The sequence below is a fragment of the Camellia sinensis genome, chromosome 11 (assembly GCF_055761805.1).
Source record: "Camellia sinensis isolate YWXY chromosome 11, ASM5576180v1, whole genome shotgun sequence".
In the NCBI taxonomy this organism is placed as follows: Eukaryota; Viridiplantae; Streptophyta; class Magnoliopsida; order Ericales; family Theaceae; genus Camellia; species Camellia sinensis.
The window spans coordinates 14,006,174-14,032,123 of record NC_138971.1 but is presented as its reverse complement, the minus strand read 5'-3'; the positions used below and the strand labels follow the sequence as shown (position 1 = coordinate 14,032,123).

Genomic DNA, 25,950 nt, shown 5'->3' with positions numbered 1-25,950 from the left:
CAAGAGGTAAACTTTGAGCTCTTTTTCCATCTTTTCTCTCTCTTTTCTTTACCTTTTCATGTTGATTTTAGAGCTATTTTAAGCTTAAAAATGTGATTTAAAGTCACAAAAAGAGGAGGGGTTAGCCACCCTTTCTTAGGCCTTGTTCCATAGCTTGTTGCTTTGCTTTTTTTTACTTTGTTTCTTTTGGTTTTGGCCACTGTTATTTTGGAGTTTAGGGGTTGTTTAATGTGTTTATTTAATTTATGCTTTGAATATTATAGTTGTATTGTTGTAAGTCCTCGTGGATTTGGTGTATAGGCCATAACTTCCAATCCATTTGAGTTGATAGTCTTTTCTTTTTCCTTTTTTTATAGCTTTCATGTATATGTTCACACCATTGCAACCATCCACCTTTCATTCATACTCTGCAACCTCCTTCCTTTCTTTGTTTCTTTTGATTGAGGGTTGTATCAACCAATATTTTTTCACTTATGGTCTAAGAAAGAGGTTCCACATGCTAAATGGTTTAACCTCTTCGGAGGTTTATTATCAGGGTATCACGTCTTTCTTATGCTAAGTGAAATCTCTTGTTCGATACCTCCCTTAATCGCTGGTGCATTACTTCTAAGGGACTAATTTTCTAGTTATAGCCTTGGAAATCATAAATGAAAGATTCATTATAGCTCATTATTGGGTTTGGATTTGAAGTCATTATCGCTCGTTTTGGGTTTGATTCCGCATTCATTATCGCTTGTAAATGGGTTCGATTCTTCCTTTGCAATTTCTCTCGTAGAAAAGGCTCGAAGAGCTCATTTCTCGGGTCATGTCATGCTTGTTATTCTTTACTGCTTTGGACTTAGTGGACGTAATTATCACCTTTGGACAAAAAGGAAGAAAAGATTAAAAAAAAAATGGAAAGGTAAAGTAGAAAAGGCTAATAAAATTGGAGTAAAAAAGGGTACAAAGATAATAAAATTTAGTTAGGTTCAGTCGAACGTCACACTGAACCTATTGTGTCTTGAATTATCGCATACTATTTCAGTGATGTTCGATGATTCATGAAGCAAGTCTACCCCCTCCCTTGAGGTAACTCCATGATAGAAATGAGGTATTGTTTGTCTTTTGTTGCATTTATTAAGCTTTTGTCATTTCTAAGATCATAAAGCAACAAATTTGCAATGATTGATGATTTGAGAATCGAATCTACTCCTCCCTTGATCATCTTCATGATAGGGAAGGGCAGAGAGGGTAAAAATCTCTTGGAAACACTCTGTCTTGCTCTGTTTCAGCTCTGTTGCAGCAAGGTATTCCATAGAAACAGTGCCCACCCAGCCATCATTCTGTACGGCCGACCACTCTTTCAGGCCGGCCGGCCACCTAGTGGCATTTTTACAGCAAAATAGAACAGATCCTAAGACCAAAACAGAACAATTTTCTGACTGTAAATAGAGCAGGTTCTGGCAAAAAACAGAGTGGTTTCCGGAGGATGTTCTCGGTTGCACACATGCGGTTTCTTACCTCCCGTTCAAGTCCATTAGATTAGTAGCTTTAATATTCATATTTGTAATAAGTTGTAATTAATTAGTTTCTTTCTTTCATTTGAATTTGCATTAGTTAATTAATTAATTGATTCAATTGTGTTTGTGGGGAAGTGGTTTTGGAAATACTCTTTCGATCCAATGGGGCACTGGAGATCCTCAGCTGGTAACCTGAAAAAGAATGAACACTTCGGTCGGGGGTGCCGGAATTAGCACTCCGACGGACAAGTCAGTATTTACTCTCTTCATTACTTGTATTTTAAATTAAGCGTACTAATTCTCACATACCTCTTTCTGGCTGATGTTCTTCTATTTATATTTTTTCTTTCTTGGGCCTCGGGGCTGGGCCCACTTTCAATTCGCCGTATAACTATTTACTCGGCTCCTTTTGTTGCAAACCGCTTTCCACTCGGCCCCTTACTCAACCGGCTATTTGGTCGAATAGGGTAGGATTTAAATGTGTAAAACGGGGCCTAATGCGATGTACATATTTCAACTCTCCAGGTCCAATTATTCGGCCTCTTTACATCTCCCATTATTCGGTCCCCACAATTGCCCCCCAAGCACTCCACTAATGACAGTTAGCTGGAGTGTTTGGTTTCGAACTCGAAAAGTCAGAGCTGAAATTCGGCGGCTAACCTCATTCCAACGCGGATGTCAGAGCACATGCCTCTCGGTTATCATTTCAACTTCCCACCCCTTCGTACGCTTCCATTCATTGTGATTTAAAATCTTGTCGTCTTTTCGGACACACATTTTTTGATGCTTAGAGTTTTTGGACTGCCTTCCGACTGTCCTCTGCAACTTCCATTCATCCTTCATTGTGCTCTCCGTCTCTTGTAAGTTCTCTTCCTCTCTGCTTTGAATCCCTTTTCCTGGTTTACCTTTAGTTTAGTACGCTCCTATAGGCTGACCGAAATCGCAAAGCATCTGAAAGACCTCCTCTCCGCAGACCGAATCTCTGGCTTTTGACGCCATTTTTCTATCCCTGATGATGTCCATCTGTCGCTTGTGACAGACGGCACCCTCTACATGGAGAGGGTTGATGAAAGCACAATCGTCTTCCCTCTCTTATCAATTGCAGAGGGCGGAATCCGTTTCCTGCTTCACCCATTTCTTAGGGTTGTCCTTCGCCATTGGGGTCTAATCCCCTCCCAACCCAATGTCAACTTTTTTAGAATCGTAATGGGGATTATAGAGCTAAACCGTCGCCTTAGGATTAACCTCGGCATACCTGCTATTCGGTATTATTATGCCTTGGCCAAGTTTAGACACCCCATTTTTGACCGACCTTAAGACTCAGACGTCATCATCTGTGCACTCGGTGATTGTGCATGTTTGTGCTCATTTTGAGTTTTCGGAGCCTTTGGTTAAGCGCCTTGTCTCAAGACCTCTTAACTTTCTCCTCTTGGCCTAGTTTTTGGACCATGCCTTGATGCCTTTGCCTAGAGGGAAACAAAGGCCGGTAGGCCACTTTTTATAGCCGTAGGCTTCCTTTCCCTCTCGTAGGCCACTTGTCGTGGCCCGTAGACTAGTTCTCAGGGCTTCCGGCTGAGTGCCTTGTCTTGCGAACTCTTGTCTTTCTTTCTTTTTGGTTTGTTTTTGAACCAAACCTTGTTACCCTTTTCCTGGAGGGTGGAACAGGGGTGTAGACCAGTTTTCCCCCCTGTAGACCACTTTTCTTCCCTAGAGACCACTTTTTGTGGTTGGTCAGCTAGGGTGGGTGGTCGGTCGACTAGCCTAAGTGGTCTATAGCCTACCACCACCTTCTCCTTTCTTTTTAGACCACTTTTCTCCCCTGCCAACCAATTTTCTCCCCTGTAGACCACTTTTTGTGGTCGATCGACTAGTGGGGGTGGTCGGTCGACCACTTTAAGTGGTCTACAGCCTTTTTTCTGCTTTTACAGATATTTTGGGTGCCAGCTGTGCTAGCTGCTGGGCACAAAATGCATCCTCCATACACATGTATGGAGGGATTGGAACAAGCTCTAAGCTTGTCAAGCAAGCTTCTCCTTGCTTTGCTTATATAAAGGGAGGTCCCTCCCCCTTATGGAGGGTTCAGAAAATATTAGGGCTAAACATATCCCTCTCTCTATATATTTGTGCTTGAAAGTGTTGTTTCTTCACACTTTTGGACACAAACACCTACTCAAACACCACAATCTTGTTGCTAAGGTACCTGAGGGTCTTGCTTGGACTCAAAAGCTAGTTTTGGCTCAGAAAAGTTGCTATCTTGCTGCGGTTCTTCAAGGGTAAGCATATACCCCTTTTTAGGCTTGTTTTTGTATTAGTTTAGGCCACCTTTGCATGCTTATTTTGGCCTAGTTGTCAACTAAAAAAAGCTTCATTTTTAAGTATTAAAAGTGTTTGTTTGAGGCCTTGTTTGAGTTAGGGGTTGTCTACCCCCTTTTGTGCCTTATTTTGCTTTGTTTTGAGCTATCCTTTAAGGCCTTTGAGATCATCTTTATTTGGCCTTCTCACCACTGAATTCCAGAGGAATTTTAGTGGTGGAAAGTGTGTTTTGAGACCTAAAATGGATGGGGGCGGTCCCCCTCCTTTTGTGCTTTGTTTGCATGTGTTGCTGGCTTAACACTTTGGCATACTTTTCTACCTTCTTAAGGCTCTATCTTAGCATGTTTTAGGCCTTATTCTAACATGATATAGCTCTATCTTGGGTCAGTTGATTGCCTCTTGCATGCTTCATACCCTTGTAGTGCAATCCTCCCTACAGCCTTAATATGCATCATGCTTTGGACCACCATTTTAGCATATTTTTTGCTCCACTCCAGCAAGCTTTTACTCATGTTTTTCCATGCTTAAGCTATGTTTTAAGTGGTTTTGGTCATGCATGCCTTGCTTTGTATAGCCATAGTGCAATCTTGCTCACTAGCTTTGAGTTTCAAAGTCTCTATCATGCATTACTTGAGTTGTTTGCATGCTTTGGCCTCATTTCTAACATGATTTCAGTATGTATAGTGTGGTCATACTCTCTCATGCTTCACTCTTTCAATGCTTTTGGAGAATTATGCTTTATGCCTTGATCATGGCCTAACTTGTATGCATGCATGCCTAAGCTTTTGGGCTACCATCTCAGCATATTTTTGGTCTTATTTTGCCATGTTGCAACTCTGATTTTTGTTGGTGGAGTCACCTCTTGCTTGCTTTTGGTATGTGTAGTGTAATCCCACTCTTTGGTCTTGCATGCTTAGTGTTTTGGCTTACCATTCTAGCTTGTTTTGGCTACATTTCATCATGTTTCTAGCACTGTGTTGGCCTATCTTAGGACTATTTGAAGTGATCTTGATCCTTCGGGACTTGCTTGATATGGCTATGGTGCAAGTTCCTTAGCTAGTCTTGAGTTTTTAACCCTCTTTGATGCCTTATTTGTGATGTTTGGATGATTTGGCATCATTAAACACTTGATTTCAGAGCATATAGCATTGACATATTCTCATGTTTGTCACTCTCTAATTGTGTTTGAGAGTTGAGCATTGTGCCTTATTTGCGGCCCAACATCTATGCATATTTGTCTAGTCCTTTGAGCTTCAATTCCAACATGTTAAGGCGTTTATTTTGGCATGCATGAGGTCTGTTTGGGGCTGGTCTAGTCCATTGAGCATTGTATTGTATAGTCCTAGTGTTGTGTACCTCACTAGCTTTCATTTTTAAGGACTCTAGTATGCCATACTTGTGTTGCTTGCATGATATGTCATCATTTGGCATATGATTTCAGTGTTTGAACCTTTGTCATGCTCTCATATATGTCACTCTTTCAATGTGTTTGAAAGTTAAGTCTTTTGCCTTGCTTGTGAGCAAATGAATGAGCATGCACATCTTATCTTTTTGTGCCTAAGTCTTAATGTGTTTTTGCCACTGTTTTGAGATGTCTTAAGTCTGTCCATGGCTGGTTTGGCCATTTGAGATTGATAATGCATGCCTCTAGTGTTGTGCCTTCACTAGTTTCAATACTTTTGGCCTTTAAACATACCAAGCATGCATTGCTTGCATGCTAGAATCTTGTACATGCCACTTTAGCATTGATAGATAGGCATGTTGTATGCATTGCATTGTGTTTGGATCGGATGTTAATCCAAACACAAGAAACGAGGGGCGTTTCATACTTGAAGTGATGAAACGCGCTTCATTTCTTGTCGCCGACCCTCTTGATCAAGCATGATAGAGGTGGAGGCCCTTATGTGTTATTTGTGCATTCATTGACATTGATTTGTGCAAACTTGGCTTCTTGGCCATCGTGCGTTGCGATGCTCGGTTGGTGGCCCGAGAGTCAAGTACCGCACTCTCTTGAGCTTGAGAAATGATAGGGAGGGTGGTTGTGCACACATATCTTGCAAATGCACTGTTATGCCCCTTGTTGTTCTCTGTTGCAACAAAACTGGAGCTTGGCAAATTTTTTGGTCGACAGACCACTTTTTTTGGTCTACAACCAGTTTTTCTGGTCGGCAGCCCACCAGGAGGTCTCCATGTTAGAGCAAAAGAATTTTGGAGATTGTGCAATTTTCAGAGATCAAGTCAAATGCAAACAGAGGCAATTATGGGCATAGTATTGGATTTCCGAGGCGGCAATCGAGATATAGCATTGTTCCAATTCATATGCCATCTTAGATAGCCGAGCCTACTTAGTTGCATTTTGCATGTGTTGCATTAGGCATTTCAAACATAGCTAGGGTCATGCATTGATTTCTAACATAGCTTCTGTTTTGGCTCGGAGTACACTGTAAGTGTTTACGCTTTAGCATATTGCATGAGTGTAAGTGCTGCCATGATAGCATGTTTGCCATGAGGCTATGTGCTTACTTGTTAAACTACATAAATGCCTGTGGATGAAGGTTTCATTGCTTGAATTGGAACAATTCATCAAAATGTGTGTTTTGAGCCCACTTGAGAGTGGCAAATCATGTTTCTAAGCCCACTTGAGGGTGGCAAATCCGCGTCTTAGCCTACTTGAGGGTAGTATCTTTCAAACCATTTTCGAAAAACAAACATGAGTTGTTTTGTTCCAATTCTCGTGATTGAGTCTACACTTGTGTGTTGTGCGCATCACATAGTAAGTTAGCTAATAAATCAGAATAAGAACACATGTGTTTTTTCAAAAGTAACATATCATGTTAGTAGAGGCCGATCTTTGATCGGGCGAGCGGTGGTGCTCATTTCAGGACCTTCCCCTCTCGTATCCAAGTTCCCGAGCCAAGGAAACTTTGGTGATGACGGACACGTGGCCTTAGGCACAAGTCAGGGTTTCCTAAATTTCTCAAAATAAAATATTTAGGTGGCAACTCTGAAATCTGGCAAAGCAGTCCATGTTTGGCGCTTTTTGATTAAAATCGATTTTTCAAACGATTTGCCGGATTTGGACTCTTTGGTGATTTATCAGTCTTACATTGCACTTCGTGAGATTAGATTCAGAACCGTGACAGGAGTCCGAACTGTAGTAGCATGAACCCAAATCTGAGCCGTCGCCAAAAAGGGGGGCATGCGGAGCGAGTTCGGGCGGTCTACACCAAGTCTTCTGGTCGGCATGGACACTATTTCCTTAGGGCCAAGGACACCGATCATCAATTAGTGACTATGTTTTCCAGCTCTGGCAAGCGAGTCGATGATGTTATGGTCGTTGTCCGAGGTAATTGGGAATTCGGCGAAGGCAAGGATCGCCTTGATCCTATTCCTAGACGGAGGGGCGAACCAGGTGGCCGTATAGCTTCTTGCGTTTATTTTTCTTATAATTACAAAGCTTCATTGTTGAGATCTCATGGTTTTGCTTGTGCAGGAAACGATTTGAAGAAAGTCTTGACTTCAACCGACGACGCCGTTCTTTCGGAAATTAAAGTCGCACTCAAATATTTCGGCCGTCTGAGTCTTTAGAAAGAAGGGAGGGTAGCCCACATTCTCCTTCGGTACGAGCCGACATATACGACATTTTCGGCGGTAGAAAACATCCCAATTCCAAGGGGTGAAGAGTTTCTTACGGCTCTTGTTTTGACCGACTTCAAAAACTTGCGGCAAGTTGGTTTTGAGGGATCCGATTTGGAGCGGGCAGAAGTAGCTGAGGTCGCTGAGTCAGATCAGTCCGAAGCCGAAGTAGAAGAGGCTTTGAAGTTGGCCTTTGAGGAAGCCGGCCTCAATTCAGCCAACCCTCTGTCCATTTCGGGCCGAGGAGACCTTCCGTTTGATGACATTTTTACCGGTTTAGAAGACCTTCCTGACGCATACCCCGAAAACATGGCTGGGTTAAACCTCACACAACTCGCCAAAAAGAAAAACGCAGAAAGAATGGTCGCACGGCGAAGAGCAGGTCAATCAAGAGGCTAAGCAAAGGGTAGAGAAGCATCCTGTCGAGGTCAAGGCCGGCTCTGAAGAAAACTATGCTGACAAACGGCCGTGTTTAGAGGAGTCGAATGTGATTGTGCCTTTTGTCATTCAACCAAAGAGTAAAAAACATGTCGATCTCCTCTGATGCGTCAGCTATTAAAGACCCAGCCGTGGCGTTGAGCATGGTTACGTCTGTCTCATTGCCAGCTGACAAGGCGACTTTCCGGGCGGAGTCGGATCTGCTGGCAATAGCATTAGCCGCTCAGTCAGCTCTTCTGGTATATACCTTGACCTTGTCTTTCCCTTTTACGCAAATATTGTTTTGGTTTTAATTTTCTATTTTGCAGATGGTCAGAAGGATAGCCGAGATAGGCCGTCGCCAACATGACGTCGTCGAACGACTTGGCCATTTACAATCGGAAGTTGAAGGCCAGAGGAGTAGGGCCGAGTTCAAAGCGTCGAGGACGAAGATGTAAGGCGCGAGGACCGAGACCGAGATGGAGAGGGCGAGAAATTTGGACCAGCTCAGATTGGCCGCCGAGAAGAGGGCAAACGCGAGCGAAGATGCACTAAAGTTAGCCCAAGAGGCTATTGCCAAACTGGAAGCTGAATTGGAAGAATTGAAGAAGGCGAAGGAATCAGCCGACTTCGAGGCTTCTAAGGCGTATGAGGCCGGGCAAAGCGATGCTCTCGCAAATTATATGGAAGAAGTCCCCAAATTTGAAAATCGGGGATTCAAACACTGCTAGCTCAAAGCCCTTGTTGCTGTTGATGTGACATTGGCTATGCCGATTCCATACGAGCAGGTGGATGTTGAGCTGCTGGAGTCTGACTCTAAGGATTGATTAGGGCGACACTTTAGTTGTTTTTGTTTAAGGATTTTGAATGTATTGTTGCAGTTTTTCATTTAGTAGTTTTTATATGTAAAATGACTACAGTTTTTAAGTTTTTGCTAGGCATTTCCATGCGAACTTGTAGCTTTTTGTTTAGTAGCTTTCATATATAAAATGGCTACAGTTTGTGCCCAATTTACTAATTAAAATTTCCTTTGCACTTTGTTATTATTTGTGCTTGATTTTGCTACTGATGAATGGTATTGCTTTTCGCTATATTGGATAAAACATTCGTGAACACTTGCCGATTAGATAACTTTGTAATTTATCCTCGCCGAATAGCCGATCAGATTAATAAATCTGATCTTGCCAAATATTATTAGTTCATGGAGTGGCCGCAGCATAAATCTATCGGCATCAGGCTTAGATATTTGGCCGATCAAATTAATAAATCTGCCTTTGCCCCAGCCAATGTATGAACTCCGAAAGCCGAATATCATTAGTTCATGGAGTGGTTGCGGCATAAATCGATCGGCATCGGGCTTAGATATTTGGCCGATCAGATTAATAAATATGCTCTTGCCCCAACCAATGCATGAACTCCAAAAAGTCGAATATTATTAATTCATGGAGTGGCTGCGGCACAGATCGATCGGTATTAGGCTTAGATATTTGGCCGATCAGATTAATAAATCTGCCCTTGCCCCAGCCAATGCATGAGCTCCGAAAGCCGAGTACTATTAGTTCATGGACTGGCTGCGGCATAAATCGATCGGCATCGGGCTTGGATATTTGGCCGATCAGATTAATAAATCTGCCCTTGCCCCAGCCAATGCATGAACTCAAAAAAGTCGAATATTATTAGTTCAGGGAGTGGCTACAGCACAAATCGATTGGCATCGGGCTTAGATATTTGGCTGATCAGATTAATAAATCTGCCATTGCCCTAGCCAATGCATGAGCTCTGAAAGCCGAATACTGTTAGTTCATGAAGTGGCTGCGGCGCACGTCGATCGGCATCGGGCTTTTGGAGTTTAGCATTAATGAAATCGCATCGGGGGCGCTGTATGCATTAGGAATAAATAGGGTGGGTTCATCGCACCAATGATTCCACTTATCGTGTTCAGACTCAATTTAAACCAGTTTATTGCGGAAGGTTAGATAAGTGCGAATGTCAAATAGACTGTTCTTCAACAGCAGAGGAGAAGGGCGAACATTGGCTGAGCTTGACACCGAAATGAATCGCAGTAGCGAGCCCACATGCACGGGAGGTAGGACGTCCAGGGAACGGGAAAAACATCAGCCCCCAAGTCATCGAAGCAGATCACCCCGAAAGGAAAAATAGTAACGGGGAAGCTCCTCGCGACCGCGACCGAGAAATGAGCCTGACGTGACGCCACGACCGTTGAGTTTTGCAGTTTTTGTGGGGAACAAACCAATGACAAAGGCGGATTCTATTGTTAACGACCCAGGTGTAGCAGTCGAGTTCGCTCGACAGATTTTTCCACCGGAAGTCCAGCAATCGATGGTTGGTCAATAGGATTTTGAAGTATTTCAAGAGGGCATCCACGGAGCAGTGAGAGGGCTGTATACAGCCTATGAAGTCGGCATAAGTCTGCGCGCCGCGCGACGGGAGATAGAGAAGAAGGACGAACGAATTTGAAACTTGGAGGCTCGTGCGAAGAAGGCCAAGCGCGAGCTAAGGAAGGCCCAAACTGTCGAGCCGCATACTGTAGACACGCCCGTGAGGGGGGGCCTCGCTGTTACAGTTCGGACTCGATTTTGTGTCATGGTTCTTAATCTAAATCAAAGAGTCCAAATCTGGCAAATCGTTTTGAGAAACGGATTTTTTGAAAAGAAGTGCCAAACATGGACTGCTTTACCAGATATAGAGTCGCCACCTAAATATTTTTTATAGGGGAATTTAGGAAACCCTGACTCGGTGCCGAAGGCCACATGTCCGTCATCACCAGAGTTGCCTCGGCTCGGGAGCTAGGGTACGATTGGGGAAGGTCAGCTATGAGCACCCCCTCTCGCCCGATCCGAAGATCGGCCTCTACTAACCGTGATATCCGTTTTTGAAAATATTATGTGTTCTTATTCCATTTATTAGCCTAGATTTACTATGTTGTGCGCACAGCAAACAGGTATAGACCAAATCGCCTAAATTGGAGCAAAACATTTCATGCTTGTTTTGAAGATGGTTTGCTACTCGCAAGTAGGCTAAAATGCAGGTTTTGCCACCCTCGAGTGGGCTTTTAGAAAAGATGGTTTTGCCACTATCTAGTGGGCTTAAAACTCACAGTTTTAATGCATTTTTCCAATTCAGGTAATTCAACCTCCATCCACAGGCATTCAAGCAGTTATATCACATAAGCAGCTAGCCTCATGGTAATCATGCTGTTATGGCAACACTCACACACATGCGGTATGCTAAAGCATAAATGCTTACCGAGTACTCCGAGCCAAAACAAAAACTATTTAGTAATCATATGCATGATCCTAGTTCATGTTAAGATGGCTAATGCAACACATGCAAAGTGCAACTAAGATAGGCTCGGCTAATCTACAATGACATGTGAAATGCTGCAACTAATAAATACTCAACTTAGAATTGAAATACGAGTGCAGTTAGCATGATGTACCGAGCCTGGTGCATGCAAGACAAATGTATGAATGCACGCATGCATAGCATAAGGTATGCTAATTTAAATATGCCCTAGTCTACCATCATAAGCGGGTAAATAAAAGGGAAGAAAGACGTGGGGTTGGAAGACATGCACACACGCACCCACACTTATAACATAATTGCCCTCACTCGGAGGGTCCAAATAAATATTACAGTCCGAATAACAAACGCATAAATTATTACAGAATTTCTAATTAATTAACAGAATGAATACAAAAAGAAAGGTGGCCACAGCCCCCGCCTTGGGATGCGCGAATGATGCATGCTCGAACCCGGCTCGCCCGGAAAGTCCGTACCATACCACTGTCGCCTCTGTTTACACTGCCCTGTCTTTCTGAAAATTGCCAAAGTCCCGGGACAGGTTCCTTGCATGCTGCAGAACACCACCGGCTGGAGGAAATGCCCACCGGCCAAATTTAATTTCCACCGGCTGCTGGTAGAGTTAACGGCCATTCACAAATGGCCGGTCAGCATTGGATGCTGCCGGTCGGCAGAAACTTCCTGCAGAAGACAGTTTTGACAGCAACAGAGGACAAACAGTATATGGCATGGGATTTCAGGCACATGTGAGCATGTTCATGTTTCCCATCATGCTTTGAACTCAGGGAAGCATGGCCCTCGATCCTCGAGCCATCAATTGTGTATGATAGCCTAAGTGATCAAGCTTGCCATTTGATGTAAAAATGCATGCAACACACAAATGAGGACCAAGACCCTATCACGTCTAAGTCAAGGGCCTCAGTGACCGAGAGTTAAGGTGCATTATATCACTTATAGTATGAATGCTCCTTAACTCTCACACTTGGTTTGACACCCCAAACCAAGTAATGCAATGCATGTTATGCAAACATGACTCAAAAATGCAACATGAGATTTAAGATGCAAGGCATGCCAAATGCTATGCAACTACCATGGCAAGTATGCAATGCTGGGCATGCAAGATGCAAATGCAATGCAAACATGGATGGTTTAAGCAATAGGATCATCATGTTACAACACCCTATGAAGCAATTATGCAACAAACATGAGACAAGCATGCAAGGGTGGCCTTAAACCACAAAGGGGCAGACCTTAATCCACCCCAAAACAGTGGCCAAAAGTGCCCAAAATGGTGGACAAACACTCATGCCAACATGCAAGCCAAGGGTCCTAAGGCTAAAGCAGAAAAAGGGAACACTTTACTTCCACTAACATGACCATTCATGGCATGAATTAGACAAGCAAAAACAGAAACTTAGCATGCAAAATGGACTCCAAACCCACTGATATGGTATCTTAAAAGGCTCCAATGAGATGTATGCACCAAAGCTCATTTCTAGGCATAAAAGGGCACACCTTCAAAACACGAAAGAGGTCACATATGCAAACATACAAACATGATTTATGGACTGAAACATGATCCTAAATGATGCCAAATCATGAGAAAAGTCTAAGCTATGCATGCTAGAGGCCAATATACTCAAAGCTTACAAGCCAAAACACGAAGAGATGACACCAAACATGGAAAACATGACTGAAACAGATGGCCAACAGGCCTTAAACATGATAAAGTAATGCCAATACCTCCATGAAATTAGGCTAACACATGCAAGAATCATGGCCTAAACACAAGGTGCATTTCTAGGCCAAATAGAAGAATGTAAAGCAAGTATGTTAACCATGCAAAAGGGCACAAATCTGACCAAAAACAGAGGTTACATGTGACCTAAAAACACCCAAAAACCTCTGAAAAAGGACCAAAATCAATCAAGCATGCATGTTACCCTTTAAGCCAAAAAGCAAGGAAATGAGGCAATGAAGGGAGGGGGGTGTCCCTCCCCTATATAGGACTTCAAACCACCTTCCTCACCACTGAAAATCCACTGGTTTTCAGTGGTGAGAAGACTAAAACACTCAAGCAAACAAGGCCTCACAAAGGAAGCACCAAAAGGGCCAAATAAGGCCTAAGAGGGTGAGTTTGAACTCAAACCATAAAACAACCTTAATGAAAGTTCTTAAGCATGGAAATATAAGCCTTTTTTATGTTATGCACAAAGCCTAAATCAGCAAGCAAGATAGGTAAAAAACTAGTTCAAGTTTGGGGAATCTAAAGCAAAGTGATTACCCTTGAAGAACCTTTGAAGAACAGATGATCCAGCCACCTTCTATTGACCAAAACCAGCCCAAAACCTCAACAAACAACCCTCAAAGTGCCTCAAATTCGAAGCAAGGTGTGTTAGTGTGTGTGTTAGTGCAAAACTAAGGTAGAAATACACTTTAGGGCCACCAAACACACACAAAGGAGGAGAGAGGGGGAAATATAGAGAGAGAGTGTATGTATATGTATAAGCTCTGGTTTTCTCTTCAAACTTGCTAACCAAGAACAAGGACAAGAGCTCTCCTCTTATAGAAGTCCCTCTTGCAAAACTTACACAACAAGCTTGCTTAGAGGGAAATCCCTCCATACACGTGTATGGAGGGGAACAGAGTTGGTGCCAACTATCACAGTTGGCACAAAATATCTACATAAAGTAGATGAACAGTAGTCGGCTGCTCAAAAATGCCATTTTGACAAAATTGAGTGCCGACCGGCAATATAGATTGCCGATGGCAACAAAACACCAGCCGGTGGCCTCTGGCCATGGCCGGTGATGTGTGTGGGTGCCTCACAAGGCATTCCTTGCCCCTCCAAGGCAAAACACAAGTATTTGGTGCAAAGCCAGACACTAAACAATCGATTTCAGAGATCCTGAGGCAAGGCGCGTAGCCGAGACCTCCGGGAACTTCAAATGAACACAAACAAGGGTAATCACCAAGTGTTCCAATGGTGACGTCCAAGTCTTGAGGACGGTCAAAAATGGGGTGTCTACACATACGGCCGGACAATCCAACCCGGTTGTGGATGAAAGAGTGACCCAACAGCTATTAAGCCATGCGATTGCCGATCGAGATACGGCAAGTATGTTCGCAATAGAGAATGCGAAGGCCGCGGCCTATGAACGAGGCTTCACGAAGGCCGAAAAGTTGGGATAGAGAAGACCAAGGAGAAACTCGCAGAGGAGGTATGCTGATGCGAGAATCGGGGCTTTAGACACAGGTGGATTAAGGCTCTCCAAGCCGTAGAGGCACTCTAAGGAGCAGGAGTTAAATCGGCATCGCCATTATATCAACGTCATCACTTTCCTTTTGGCACTTTCGAAATTAAGAAGAGCAATGACGAGGGTGATGCTGAATAGAATTGAATATATTGTGAACACTCCAACACAAATTGGGCGTCAGCTATGTATCTATTGGTCAACTCAATAAAATGCTTTGTTTTAAATGTTTGCGTTTCATTTTGAATGTTTGCATGCTTAATTAAGCATCTCATTTTGAATGTTTGCATGTTTTAATTTGTTTATGCGGTTTGCGCTGGCTCAACTTAATTAAGCATTTCACTTTGAATATTTGTATGCTTTAACTTTCATCGTGTAGGGCATTCTGAATCCGGAGTCTTATTCGGTCCAAACATGTTATGCACGGCTGGGGCTCCGAATTCAGAGGCTTTTTGTCTTGGCCAATCGTGATATCTACGAAGGGCACTCCGAATCCGGAGTCTTATTTGGCCCATAATTGTCATGCACGAATGGGGCTCCAAATCCGGAGACTTGGCTTGGCCAATCGTGATATCCACGAAGGGCGCTCCGAATTCGGAGGCTTAATCGGCCCAAAGGTGTCATGCACCAATGGGGCTCCGAATCCAGAGGCTTGGCTTGGCCAATCGTGATATCCACGAAGGGTGCTCCAAATCCGGAGGCTTAATCGGCCCAAATGTGTCATGCACCAATGGAGCTCTGAATCCGGAGACTTGGCTTGGCCAATCGTGATATCCACGAAGGGCGTTCCGAATCCGAAGGCTTAATCGGCCCAAAGGTGTTATGCACCAATGGGGCTCCGAATCCGGAGGTTTGGCATGGCCAATCATGATATCCACAAAGGGCGCTCCGAATCTGGAGGCTTAATCGGCCCAAAGGTGTCATGCATCAATGGGGCTCTGAATCCGAAGACATGGCTTGGCCAATCATGATATCCACGAAGGGCGCTCCGAATCCGGAGGGTTAATCGGCCCAAAGGTGTCATGCACCGATGGGCTCCGAATCCGGAGACTTGACTTGGCCAATCGTGATATCCACAAAGGGCGCTCTGAATCCAGAGGCTTAATCGGCCCAAAGGTGTCATGCACCGATGGGGCTCCGAATCCGGAGACTTGACTTGGCCAATCGTGATATCCACGAAGGGCGCTCCGAATCCAGGGCTTCAAATCCGGAGACTTGACTTGGCCAATCGTGATATCCATGAAGGGCGTTCCGAATCCAGAGGCTTTTGAAATGAATTGCGCGATGAGGAAACAAGAAACTTTGCATTGCAAAAGTGAAATATGTACAAGTATCAAGCCCTACAAGTCGGGTCAATGATAGACTTTACGTAAATGTGTGGAATTCCAAGGCTGTGGCAGACTTCTCCTAGACATGTCTTTGAGCCGATACGCCCCTACTCCCGCGACTGAGTCAATCGGATAAGGGCCGTCCCAGTTAGGACCCAATTTTCCGTCAGCCGAATTCTTGGTAGTTGGAAGCACTTTCTTCAGGACCAACTCTCCTGGTGTGTAGCGGAGCAGTTGAACACGCTGATTATATGACTTAGCAAGCTGCTGCTGGTATCGTGCCATAGATGCAAGGGCACAGTCTCTCCGCTCTTCAATCAGAATCAAATCCAATGCCAACATCATGTCGTTTCGGCCCAAATCAAAAACTGTTGATATCAAAGTTGGGAGGCTGATCTCCAAGGGGATGATTGCCTGCGTTCCAAAGCACAAAACGAATGGCGTCTCCCCAGTGGACTGCCTCGGAGTAGTGCGATGAGCCCATAATACACTTGGCAACTCTTCAACCTATCTTCCTTTGGCTTTCTCCAGCCTCTTCTTGATGCCGTCTAAAATAGATTTGTTAGAGGTTTCAGCTTGGCCGTTACTCTGTGGATAAGCCGGGGAGGAATAGTAGGGCCGAATACCATACTTGCTGCACAGTTCCCTATAGACACTGCAATTAAACTGGTTGCCGTTGTCTGAAATAAGTGCTCTTGGAATGCCGAATCGTGTTATGAAATTTCTCCATACAAAACGCTTCACGTCGGTATCTCGGATGTGTGTTAGTGCTTCTGCTTCTACACATTTTGTGAAATAATCTGTCGCGACAATCAAAAATTGCTTGTTACCCGAGGCACGAGACAGTAGTCCGACGATGTCAAGTCCCCATTGGGTGAACAGCCAAGGACTGGTTATAGAGCTTAACTCTTCAGCAGGCATGTGGGTCAAATGAGAGAACTTCTGGCACTGTTCACACGTTTTCACGTAACATTCGGCATTGACTCTCATTGTCGGCTAGTAATACCCCTGTGTCACAGCTCGATGAGCCAAAGAGCGCCTGCCAGAATGGGTGCCATAACTGCCTTCATGTATTTCGGTCAAAAGTGATTCCACATTGTCCGGATGAACGCATTCTAGGTATGGACCAGAAAGGGATTTTTTATAAAGCTTTCCTTGCGGATCTGAGTAGTATCGCAGGGCTTTGTTTCGCAGCTTGTGCGCTTCTTTCTTGTCCGCTGGGAGCTGTTCAGAAGACAGGAATGTAGCAATGGAGTCCATCCAACTCGGTCCTAACTCTATGGCATTGACCTAGACTTCCTCAGAAGGACCAATGCTCGGTTCTAGGATGAAACCAAATTCAATGGTCCGTTTAATCTCTGAGTTAATGGCGGAGGCCAGGCAAGCAAGGGCATCTGCATGTGTGTTCTGGTCACGGGTTATTTGGTTCAATTCATGATGGTCAAATTTTGCCAGCAAGGAATTTTGCGTTTTCATGTAAGCAGCCATATGATCATTTTTGGTTGCGTACTCCCCCTTTAGCTGATTGATCACCAATTTTGAAACGAAAAATATAAGCAGACGCCGAGCACCTAGGAGATATGCATTCCATAAGTCAGTTAGCAAGGCCTCATATTCGGCCTCGTTATTTGATGCTTCAAAGCCGAGTTTGACAGCCTGCTCAATTATTGCCCCGTCGGGAGCCATTATCACTACTCCGGCCCCGCTGCCTCGTTGATTGGATGATCCATCAGAGTACAACTTCCAAATGTCCATAACATAAATTTTCCAGTTTAGCTTAGGTTGAATTTCATCAGACTTGAAGTCGGCAAGACCCCTAGTGAATTTGGCCACAAAGTCGGCAAGCACCTGTCCTTTGATTGAGGTTCTAGGCAAAAACTGAATATCGTACTGGCCGAGTTCAAGAGCCCACTTTGAAACGCGCCCTGATGCTTATGCACTACAGAGTACCGACCGGAGGGGGTGGTCCGTTAGTACCCCGATGGTATGCCCCTAAAAGTAATGCATCAGCTTTCTTGCTACCATGACGAGGGCCAGAATGAGTTTTTTCAACGGAAGGTAGCGTGTTTCAGCATCAACCATTGCCTTGCTCACATAATGCACTGGCCGCTGCTCCCCCAGCTCTTCCTTTATTAGTACAGCACTGACGGCCCGGTCGGAAACCGCCAGATACAAAATAAGCGGGTCACCTGCCGAAGGTGTTGTCAAGAGTGGAACTGATCGAAGGTAGGTCTTGAGGTTGTTGAAAGCGGTTTCGCACTCGGAGGTCCATTCAAAAGCCTTGCCCTACCGTAGAGCATGAAAGAATTGTCAGCAGCAATCTGTGGACCGACTGATGAACCTGTTGAGTGCGGCGGCCATCCCCATCAACTTTTGAACCTCTTTCACTAAACGAGGGGGGCCGAGCTCGAAGATTGCTGCAATTTGCCTCGTGTTGGCTTCGAATCCTCGGTGGTTGACAATATAACCCAAGAATTTGCCAGAGCCGATCCCAAACGCACATTTGGAAGCGTTCAACTTCATTTTGTACTTGCGTGAAATGCCGAATGTCTCTTCCAGATCGGCTAGATGAGTTTTCTCTTCTTTGAACTTGACCACCATATCGTCAATGTACATTTTCATCGTGTGGCTGAGCTACTCCTTGAATATGGCAGTGACTAGTCTTTGGTAAGTTGCCCCTGTATTCTTTAGCCCAAAAGGCAAAACCTTATAGCAACAGGTTCCTCTTGGGGTGAGGAATGCAGTTTTGTCTTGGTCCTCCGAATGCATGGCAATTTGATGGTAGCCTCTGTAAGCATCGAGGAAGCTCATACGCTCATGGCGTGCCGTCGCATCTGCAAGTTGGTCTATTCTGGGGAGGGGAAAACAATCCTTGGGGTAGGCTTTGTTTAGGTCCGTGAAATCAATGCACACTCGCCAAGTCCCATTTTTCTTCTTCACAACCACAGTATTAGAGAGCCATGTAGGGTAGGTCACTTCCCTGATTGCCCTGGTGTCAAGCGGCAATGTGCTTTGCGGCTAACCGCCAGCTTTTTTGAATAATCGGCTTACATTTAGGGTCAACATTTAAACGGTGCAGCGAAACAGACGAATCTACACCTGGCATCTCATATGGAGTCTACGCAAATACATCAAGGTTGCCGAGCATGAACTGCTGCCTGTCGGCTTGATTCAGGGAGGCGCCGACCATGAACAACCTATCTGGGTTTCCGTCAATTTCAACTCGATTTAGGATTTTCGTGGCCTTTTCACTTGGGAGCCGCCCAAAATTGTTGAGGCTCTCTCGATCCGGTACCTCAATAGAATTCACTTGCAACTCTTTTGGCGTCTTTCCAGCAAGGAGATAACATGCTTGTGCCGATTTCTGGGAGCCACAGATTTGCTCAATGCCGCGTTCTGTGGGAAGCATAGAAACTGATGATAGGTGCTTGGCACGGCCTGCATAGTATGCAACCAAGTTCGCCCCATGATGAGATTATACGGCGATGGCAGCTTGACGACCATGAATTTCACATCCACTGTTTGGGAGCCCGCTCGAACGGGTAGTGTGATTTTCTCCAACGGGTATTCTGGATTGGCGTTGAAGCCGAATAATGGATAAGGAGCTGGAGAAAGGTCTGATTCGGAGAAGCCGAGTTTGGTGAATGTCTTGTAATACATAACTTTCGATATGCTCCCCGGATCAATGAGTACAAGCTCAAGGGTGAATCGGTTTACACGCAACTCGATTACTAAGGGATCAATATGGAGAAGTGTCACTCCGGCCAAATCTGAATCATCGAAAGCAATGCTCGCAGCTTCATGGGGCCGTTTAGCCAGAGTGAGTTGATTTTGAGGGTCGAGATTCGACTGAATCGTATACACCGCGGATGACATTGGCAGGCTGTATATCATGTGGACCATGCCAAGTGAAGGTGAATCCTGTCGTAAGGCTATTGTTTTGGTTGAGTTTTCTTTTTTGGACGTACTGTTGTAGCCAACCATCTTGTACTAATTCCTCAAGGTGGTCCTTTAATGCATAACAACTCTCAGTTTCATGGTCGTGATCCTTGTGATATTCGCACCGCCTATCCCGTCTTCTCGTGTCGGGAGGTCCCACCATTTTGGACGGCCATTTGAAGAACGGAAGGTGTTGGACTTTGGACATAACCGCGCTTATCGGCACTGACAATTTAGTATATTTCTTGTCTGTGCGCCTTGTGCGCTTGCTATCAACTTACAGTTGTTCATTTGCTCGGTGGGAGCATTGGCCGCTTGATCGGTGAGAATCCCATCTCTTGTCTCATTTAGCCCGATGTCGTGGTTCAGGGCTCTGAGGTGGTACAGAATTTAACGGCTGAGCAATTTCAGAAGGGGCCGTCTTGTTGGCCATGTTTCCGGCTTTAACCCGCAAGGCGTCGTCTTCCACTTTGCAGTATTCCTCAACTTTCTTCATCAATGACCAGACTGTTTTGGGGGGTTTTCTAGTCAAGGAACTGAGGAGAGCACTATCAGGATGCAAACCCATTTTAAAGGCAGTAATGGCCATGGAGTCGTTACAAGCATCATTGACAAGATTAAAGCATTCCCAATAACGCGCTGAATACGCTCGTAAGGTTTCTCCCGACTGGATCTGCATTGCCCAGAGAGAGTCGGCTTGCTTTGATTGGACCTTGTTGGTGATGAACCTTGCCCTGAAGGATTTTTGGAGTTGGTGGAAGCTCTTGATCGAAGCCGGCTCCAGTTTATAATACCACATGACAGCTAGTGGTCCGAAAACTGCTCAGAAATATTCGACACATGAGGGCCTCGTCGTCTGCATGGAGCGTCATGGCTTGCCTGTAATAGCGGATGTGATCGATGGGATCTGACTTACCGTTGTACAAGATGAATGACGGTGCCTTGAACTTTTTGGGTAGCACTGCCCTTGCAATCCGTCGTACAAAGGGATCGTGCTGGTTTTCTTCGTTTGAACTGTTTCTTCTTCACTTATGCCTTATACGTGGACTCTCTTCAGAGGAACTGGTAGTTTCGAGTCGACCCTTCTTTTTGGGCTCTGGGGATAATGGATCAGAGTTGCTGTCACTAACTCTGACTTGTCTTTGAGCTCGAGGTCTTCGACCATCCGCTCTCAGCGGTCATCCCGGATCTGGGCGTGTAACTTGTTTTGACTTTGCCACTTCCAAAGCCAAATCCTGTCGAAGGCTCTCGTTCTCAGCCATCATGTTTTCCAACCTTTGTTCGTTTTTCTTTGCTTGCTCCATAATCGCATGCATTGTCTCATGAGCGGATGTCGAGGGTGAATCGAAGTTCAGGAACCTTCTTGCGGTAATATTCTCTGGCCCAAGCATGTTGCTTGGAGTGGTTTCGTCTTGTGGCGTAGGGTCACCAACGACTACTAGAAGATCTTCCGTCGCACCCGCCATGGATGTGCTTGAGTATTCCCACAGACGACGCCAATTGTGGAGAAGTGGTTTTGGAAATACTCTTTCGATCCAATGGGGCACTGGAGATCCTTAGCTGGTAACCTGAAAAAGAATGAACACTCCGGTCGGGGGTGCCGGAATTAGCACTCCGACGGACAAGTCAGTACCTACTCTCTTCATTACTTGTATTTTAAGTTAAGCATACTAATTCTCGCATACCTCTTTCTGGCTGATATTCTTCTATTTATATTTTTTCTTTCTTGGGCCTCGGGGCTGAGCCCACTTTCAATTCGCCGTATAACTATTTACTCGGCTCCTTTTGTTGCAAACCGCTTTCCACTTGGCTCCTTACTCAACCAGCTATTTGGCCAAATAGGGTAGGATTTAAATGTGTAAGACGGGGCCGAATGCAATGTACATATTTCGACTCTCCAGGTCCAATTATTCGGCCTCTTTACGTCTCCCATTATTCGGCCCCTACAATGCTGTAATAATTAATTAGTTAGGACATTCATTCGGACCCTCTTATGCGAGGGCAAACTTGTAATATTTGTATGTCTTCCAACCCCCGTTTCTTTCTCCTTTTTATTTACTTGCTTACCGTGGTTGTATGTAGTATCATGTTTTCATTTTATATCATTGTCATGCTATGTATCCATTTTTGCATGCATAAGTTCAATTCATCATTCTTGAATATCATTGTCATTTCCTACTTATTTGAATATGTGCATTACCTCATGCTTTGAGTTGATCCATATGACATGTTAAATAGCCGAACTTAGTAGTTGTATTTTCGTATGTGTTGCATTAGTCACTTTGCATATTAGGAGCATCCATTTTTCTAATTATTTTCTTTTTTGTGGCTTGTCTCGGTTGAGTATTAGGTGAGCATTTTTGCTTGAGCATTTTTGCTTGAGCATATTGCATGTGTGTTTGTGTTACCTGTCAAGCATACTACCATGAGGCTACGTGCTTACTCGAAATGACCTGCCTGAATGCCTATGGATGAAGGTTATTTTATTTGCATTAGGGATGATCTTGATCAAATGTATGTACGAGCTTATTACTTTCCTTTCGAGTTGTGTGCACTCAAAACTCTTTCAAAAATCACATAAAATCAAGTCATTTCCAAAACAAACAAAATAGTCTATACTTGTGTACCTCACATAATAAGTTAGCATAATAAATCAGAACAAGAGCATATAATGTTGATAAAATCCACATCATGATTAGTAGAGGTCAATCTTTGATCAGGTGAGTGGGGTGCTCAATTCATGACCTTCCTCTCTTATACCTAAGTTCCCTAGCCGAGACACTTTGGTTAAGACGGACAAGTGGCCTTTGGCACGAGCCACAAGTTTTCTAAATTTTCCAAAAATATTTTGGTAGCGACTCTGAAATCTAACAATGCAGTCCATTTTTGGCATCTCTGATGATTAATAGATTTTCTAAGATTTGCAAGATTTGGACTCTCATTCGTTTTTTTGTTTCACATTGCACTTATGAAACCAGATTCAGAACCACGAGAGTTTGAACTGTAGGGCTATCGTAACCAATGAGGCTAAACTCTTCTGAGGAGCGCGAAAAACCAGCTACACATATAGGTGTAGTGATGATGGGATCAATAGTATCAAGAGGTTCAAGTACTAAAAAAAAGTTTAAACAAGTTTTCTTTTTTAAATAATAGATTGTGTAGTATAATAAAAATTCATTTGCTTGAAATTAATTGACTCATAATATTTAGTTTACTTTCCTTGTTCTTTCAAGAATAGTGGTACTTGAACTGAAAAATTAGATTCACTTTTCAAAATAAATGATGCGGTAGTATATTACAATATTTAAAACAGCTAGCTCTCTCTCTCTCTCTCTCTCTCTCTCTCTCTCTCTCTTATGTTTTCTTTAATCATTAATCATCTTTTTTATACATTATTAAATATAAAAAATGAATCTAAGTATATAATTTTCTTTCTCTCAACTACGCCGTACCCTTATTTGGTTGAATTTATAGATAATATCGTAACATTAGCATTTAGCACCTTCACCATATCTTCCAAGTATTTTTGTCAAGTGAGGAAATTATGCTATGATACTCAAATCTAATTACTTTTCATTTAATTATAAAAATTTTAATATTGCAAAGGACTTTAGCTTTTTTTGAACATGCATTTAGGACGTCAAAACAATGTCGTTTTGACTCGCAACAGTTACTGTTGCGGATCCCTCACAACAGAATTCTCGAACCCTAATATTTATAAGATTCGGGCCCACTTTGACATTTTCGAAACTTAAAGTGAAATTTTAATATGGAACCTTTCATACATTAAGAAACAAAAATGTGACTAAAAGATTATGTATTTTTTCATTTGACAGTGCTTATCAAAACTTTACTTAGATATATAACTATCAAAATTTACTTAAATATATAATAAAGTTTATAATAAGAAAAACCAAAATAATCCAAGTTCAAACATCAAATAAAAAATGAACAAACTATAGCAAAATATTAATTAAACATCACCCTTCTTGTATTTTTAGATGCAAAATGGCTATTTGAAATTGAATAATCCAACTTATCGACAAAATCCTTTTTAATTCATAAAAATATTAATTTATTTAATTTTTCTTGTGACTATTTTTTTCCCCCTTTTTTAGTTTACTGGATGTAAGGTTTAATCAACTTTAAATTTTGAAAGTTTCATTCCCCAAAAAAAAATTATAACTGATATAATTAATCGTATTTTAGACACATGAATTTTAAAAAATGATTTTTAGTTAAAGGTCTTTGATATTAAATTCTATAAGCTGAATGATATACAATATTTTATAGTAGTTAAAGTCTCTCAATATTTTTACAGAGAAATTTTGACACAATGAAATTTTGATTCTTCATTGAGAAATTTCACTTTTTGCAGAGAAATTTCTCTTATATAATAACAGAAAAATTTAATTGAAGGAACTTAGCCAATAAAAAATTCATCACTTTTTTACATTAGGTGAGTCACTTGGTCCATCTTGTGCCTGCCTCCCACTTCAAATGTTGCCACGCGGCTCCCTCTTAAAACTTAAGTTGTAGACTTTCTGCATGAGATCAGGCCTTAGTTTTTTTTTTTTTTTTAAATAATTATTATATATATTTAAATAATTAAGCAAATGAAGTTTTTAGTGGTGGGTCAGTAAACATTGAGATTTATCACAATATTATTTTAAATATTTTTTTTTTGTTTGAACAAATAATATTTTAGATACTTGACTCCTCTTCATAAATGATCAATTAATTAATAAAAAAGCAATATTCTTATTGCGCGTCAAACTGATCAATTAATTAATAAAAAAGCAGGATTCTTTTTACGCGTTAAGGCGGATTAGTGGAAGAAATATAGTCAGGATGGATCGAGACTTCATTCCAAAATTGAAGAAAACACGCAGAGAAAATAGAAGGGTTCAAACACATTTGATAGTGGCAACGCTCATAGCAACAGTCACTTTTGTGGCAGGTTTCACTATGCCGGGTGGATATGATGGCAACCAAGGTCCAGAACAAGGTATGCCAGTTCTACTAAGGACAGCAACTTTCCAAGTATTTGTCATTACCAACACTATAGCTATGATCTGCTCAATTTTGCTGGGTTTCTATATGCATCTGCCTCTTTTTACAATGAAGTGAAAAAGCAGGAGCGCCGCCATTTGATAGCATTCTGGCTTATTTTAGTTGCAATGGGAGCGATGGTGGTGGCGTTCATTATAGGCACTTTCACCATGTTATCACATTCTTTAGGCATTGCAACTACTGTTTGTATTGTTGGCTCCTTCTCCTTTTTCATTTTCATTCCCGAAGTCTTTAAGCTTCATGATTACGAGTATATCACAGATCCAGATTCTGCCATTATTTCGGAAGAAATAAGGATTATGTTCCAAGATACTTAAGTATGTGAACTCAGAAGAGAATAAAGTTGCTTTGCAAATCAAGACGACTGGGCAGATTTTAATTTTTACTTTTTCACTATATTTTGTTCTTTTTCTTAGTGTTTAGGCCAATAAGACGAAAGAAAATGTATCTTTTGATGTTTAGGCCAAGTTTGACATAACCTAAATAATATAAAAAGTCAAAAAGTCACTATTCTATTTAAGTCACATCATCTTATTTAAATCACATCACCTCTCTAAGAGCATCTCCAACCCACTAGGCATATGATGTTTGTTAGTCAAAATGCCTAATATGACTCACTTTTTTTAACTCCAATGCACTAGGCATATGATTAGGCATTTTGGCTCATCTCAAATTCACTAGCTACATGTAGCTAGCCTTCAAGACTAGGCAAAATGTATTTAATCATTGAGATTATTTCCCTCAATCTTTGTTGCTGACGTGGCATTCTATGAAGTTAATAATATTTTGATGAATAGCTAAAATAAAGAGCATGGTTGGAGTAGAAACATGAAAAAATTGACAAGCAAAATAAAAGGTATACTTTATAGTAATATTTAGATAGGTAAAATGCCTACTACCATTGGAGATGCTCTAACACATCACATCAAACCCAACCCATACCCAACCCATATAAGTTAATAAGTCAAAAAGTACACTTTTTTAGAACATCTCAAACCAACCCTTAGTGTTGTTGTGGGATTGCATTTTCTTTATTTTATACAACCATATGTTTATATGAAATACAATCTCCTTGTAGTTTAAAATATGTTGGAAATGGTTATAAAATTCTGGATAAAATCAAAAAAATTTCTAAGTTCGGTCTATTTTTTAGGTGGACCCCGACTG

General features: G+C 42.6%; 1 protein-coding gene across 1 annotated transcript in view; it reads left to right on the top strand.

Moving 5' to 3' along the window:
• The window catches only part of LOC145802163 (protein ACCELERATED CELL DEATH 6-like), a 29,821-nt gene extending 4,582 nt beyond the window's left edge, over nt 1-25,239 (top strand). Inside the window, exon 5 of the mRNA XM_082894830.1 lies at nt 24,514-25,239. Coding sequence (XP_082750956.1) covers nt 24,514-24,840 — 327 coding nt within the window. The 3' untranslated portion in view covers nt 24,841-25,239. The remainder of the gene's footprint in view (nt 1-24,513) is intronic.
• The last annotated feature ends 711 nt before the right edge of the window (nt 25,240-25,950 follow it).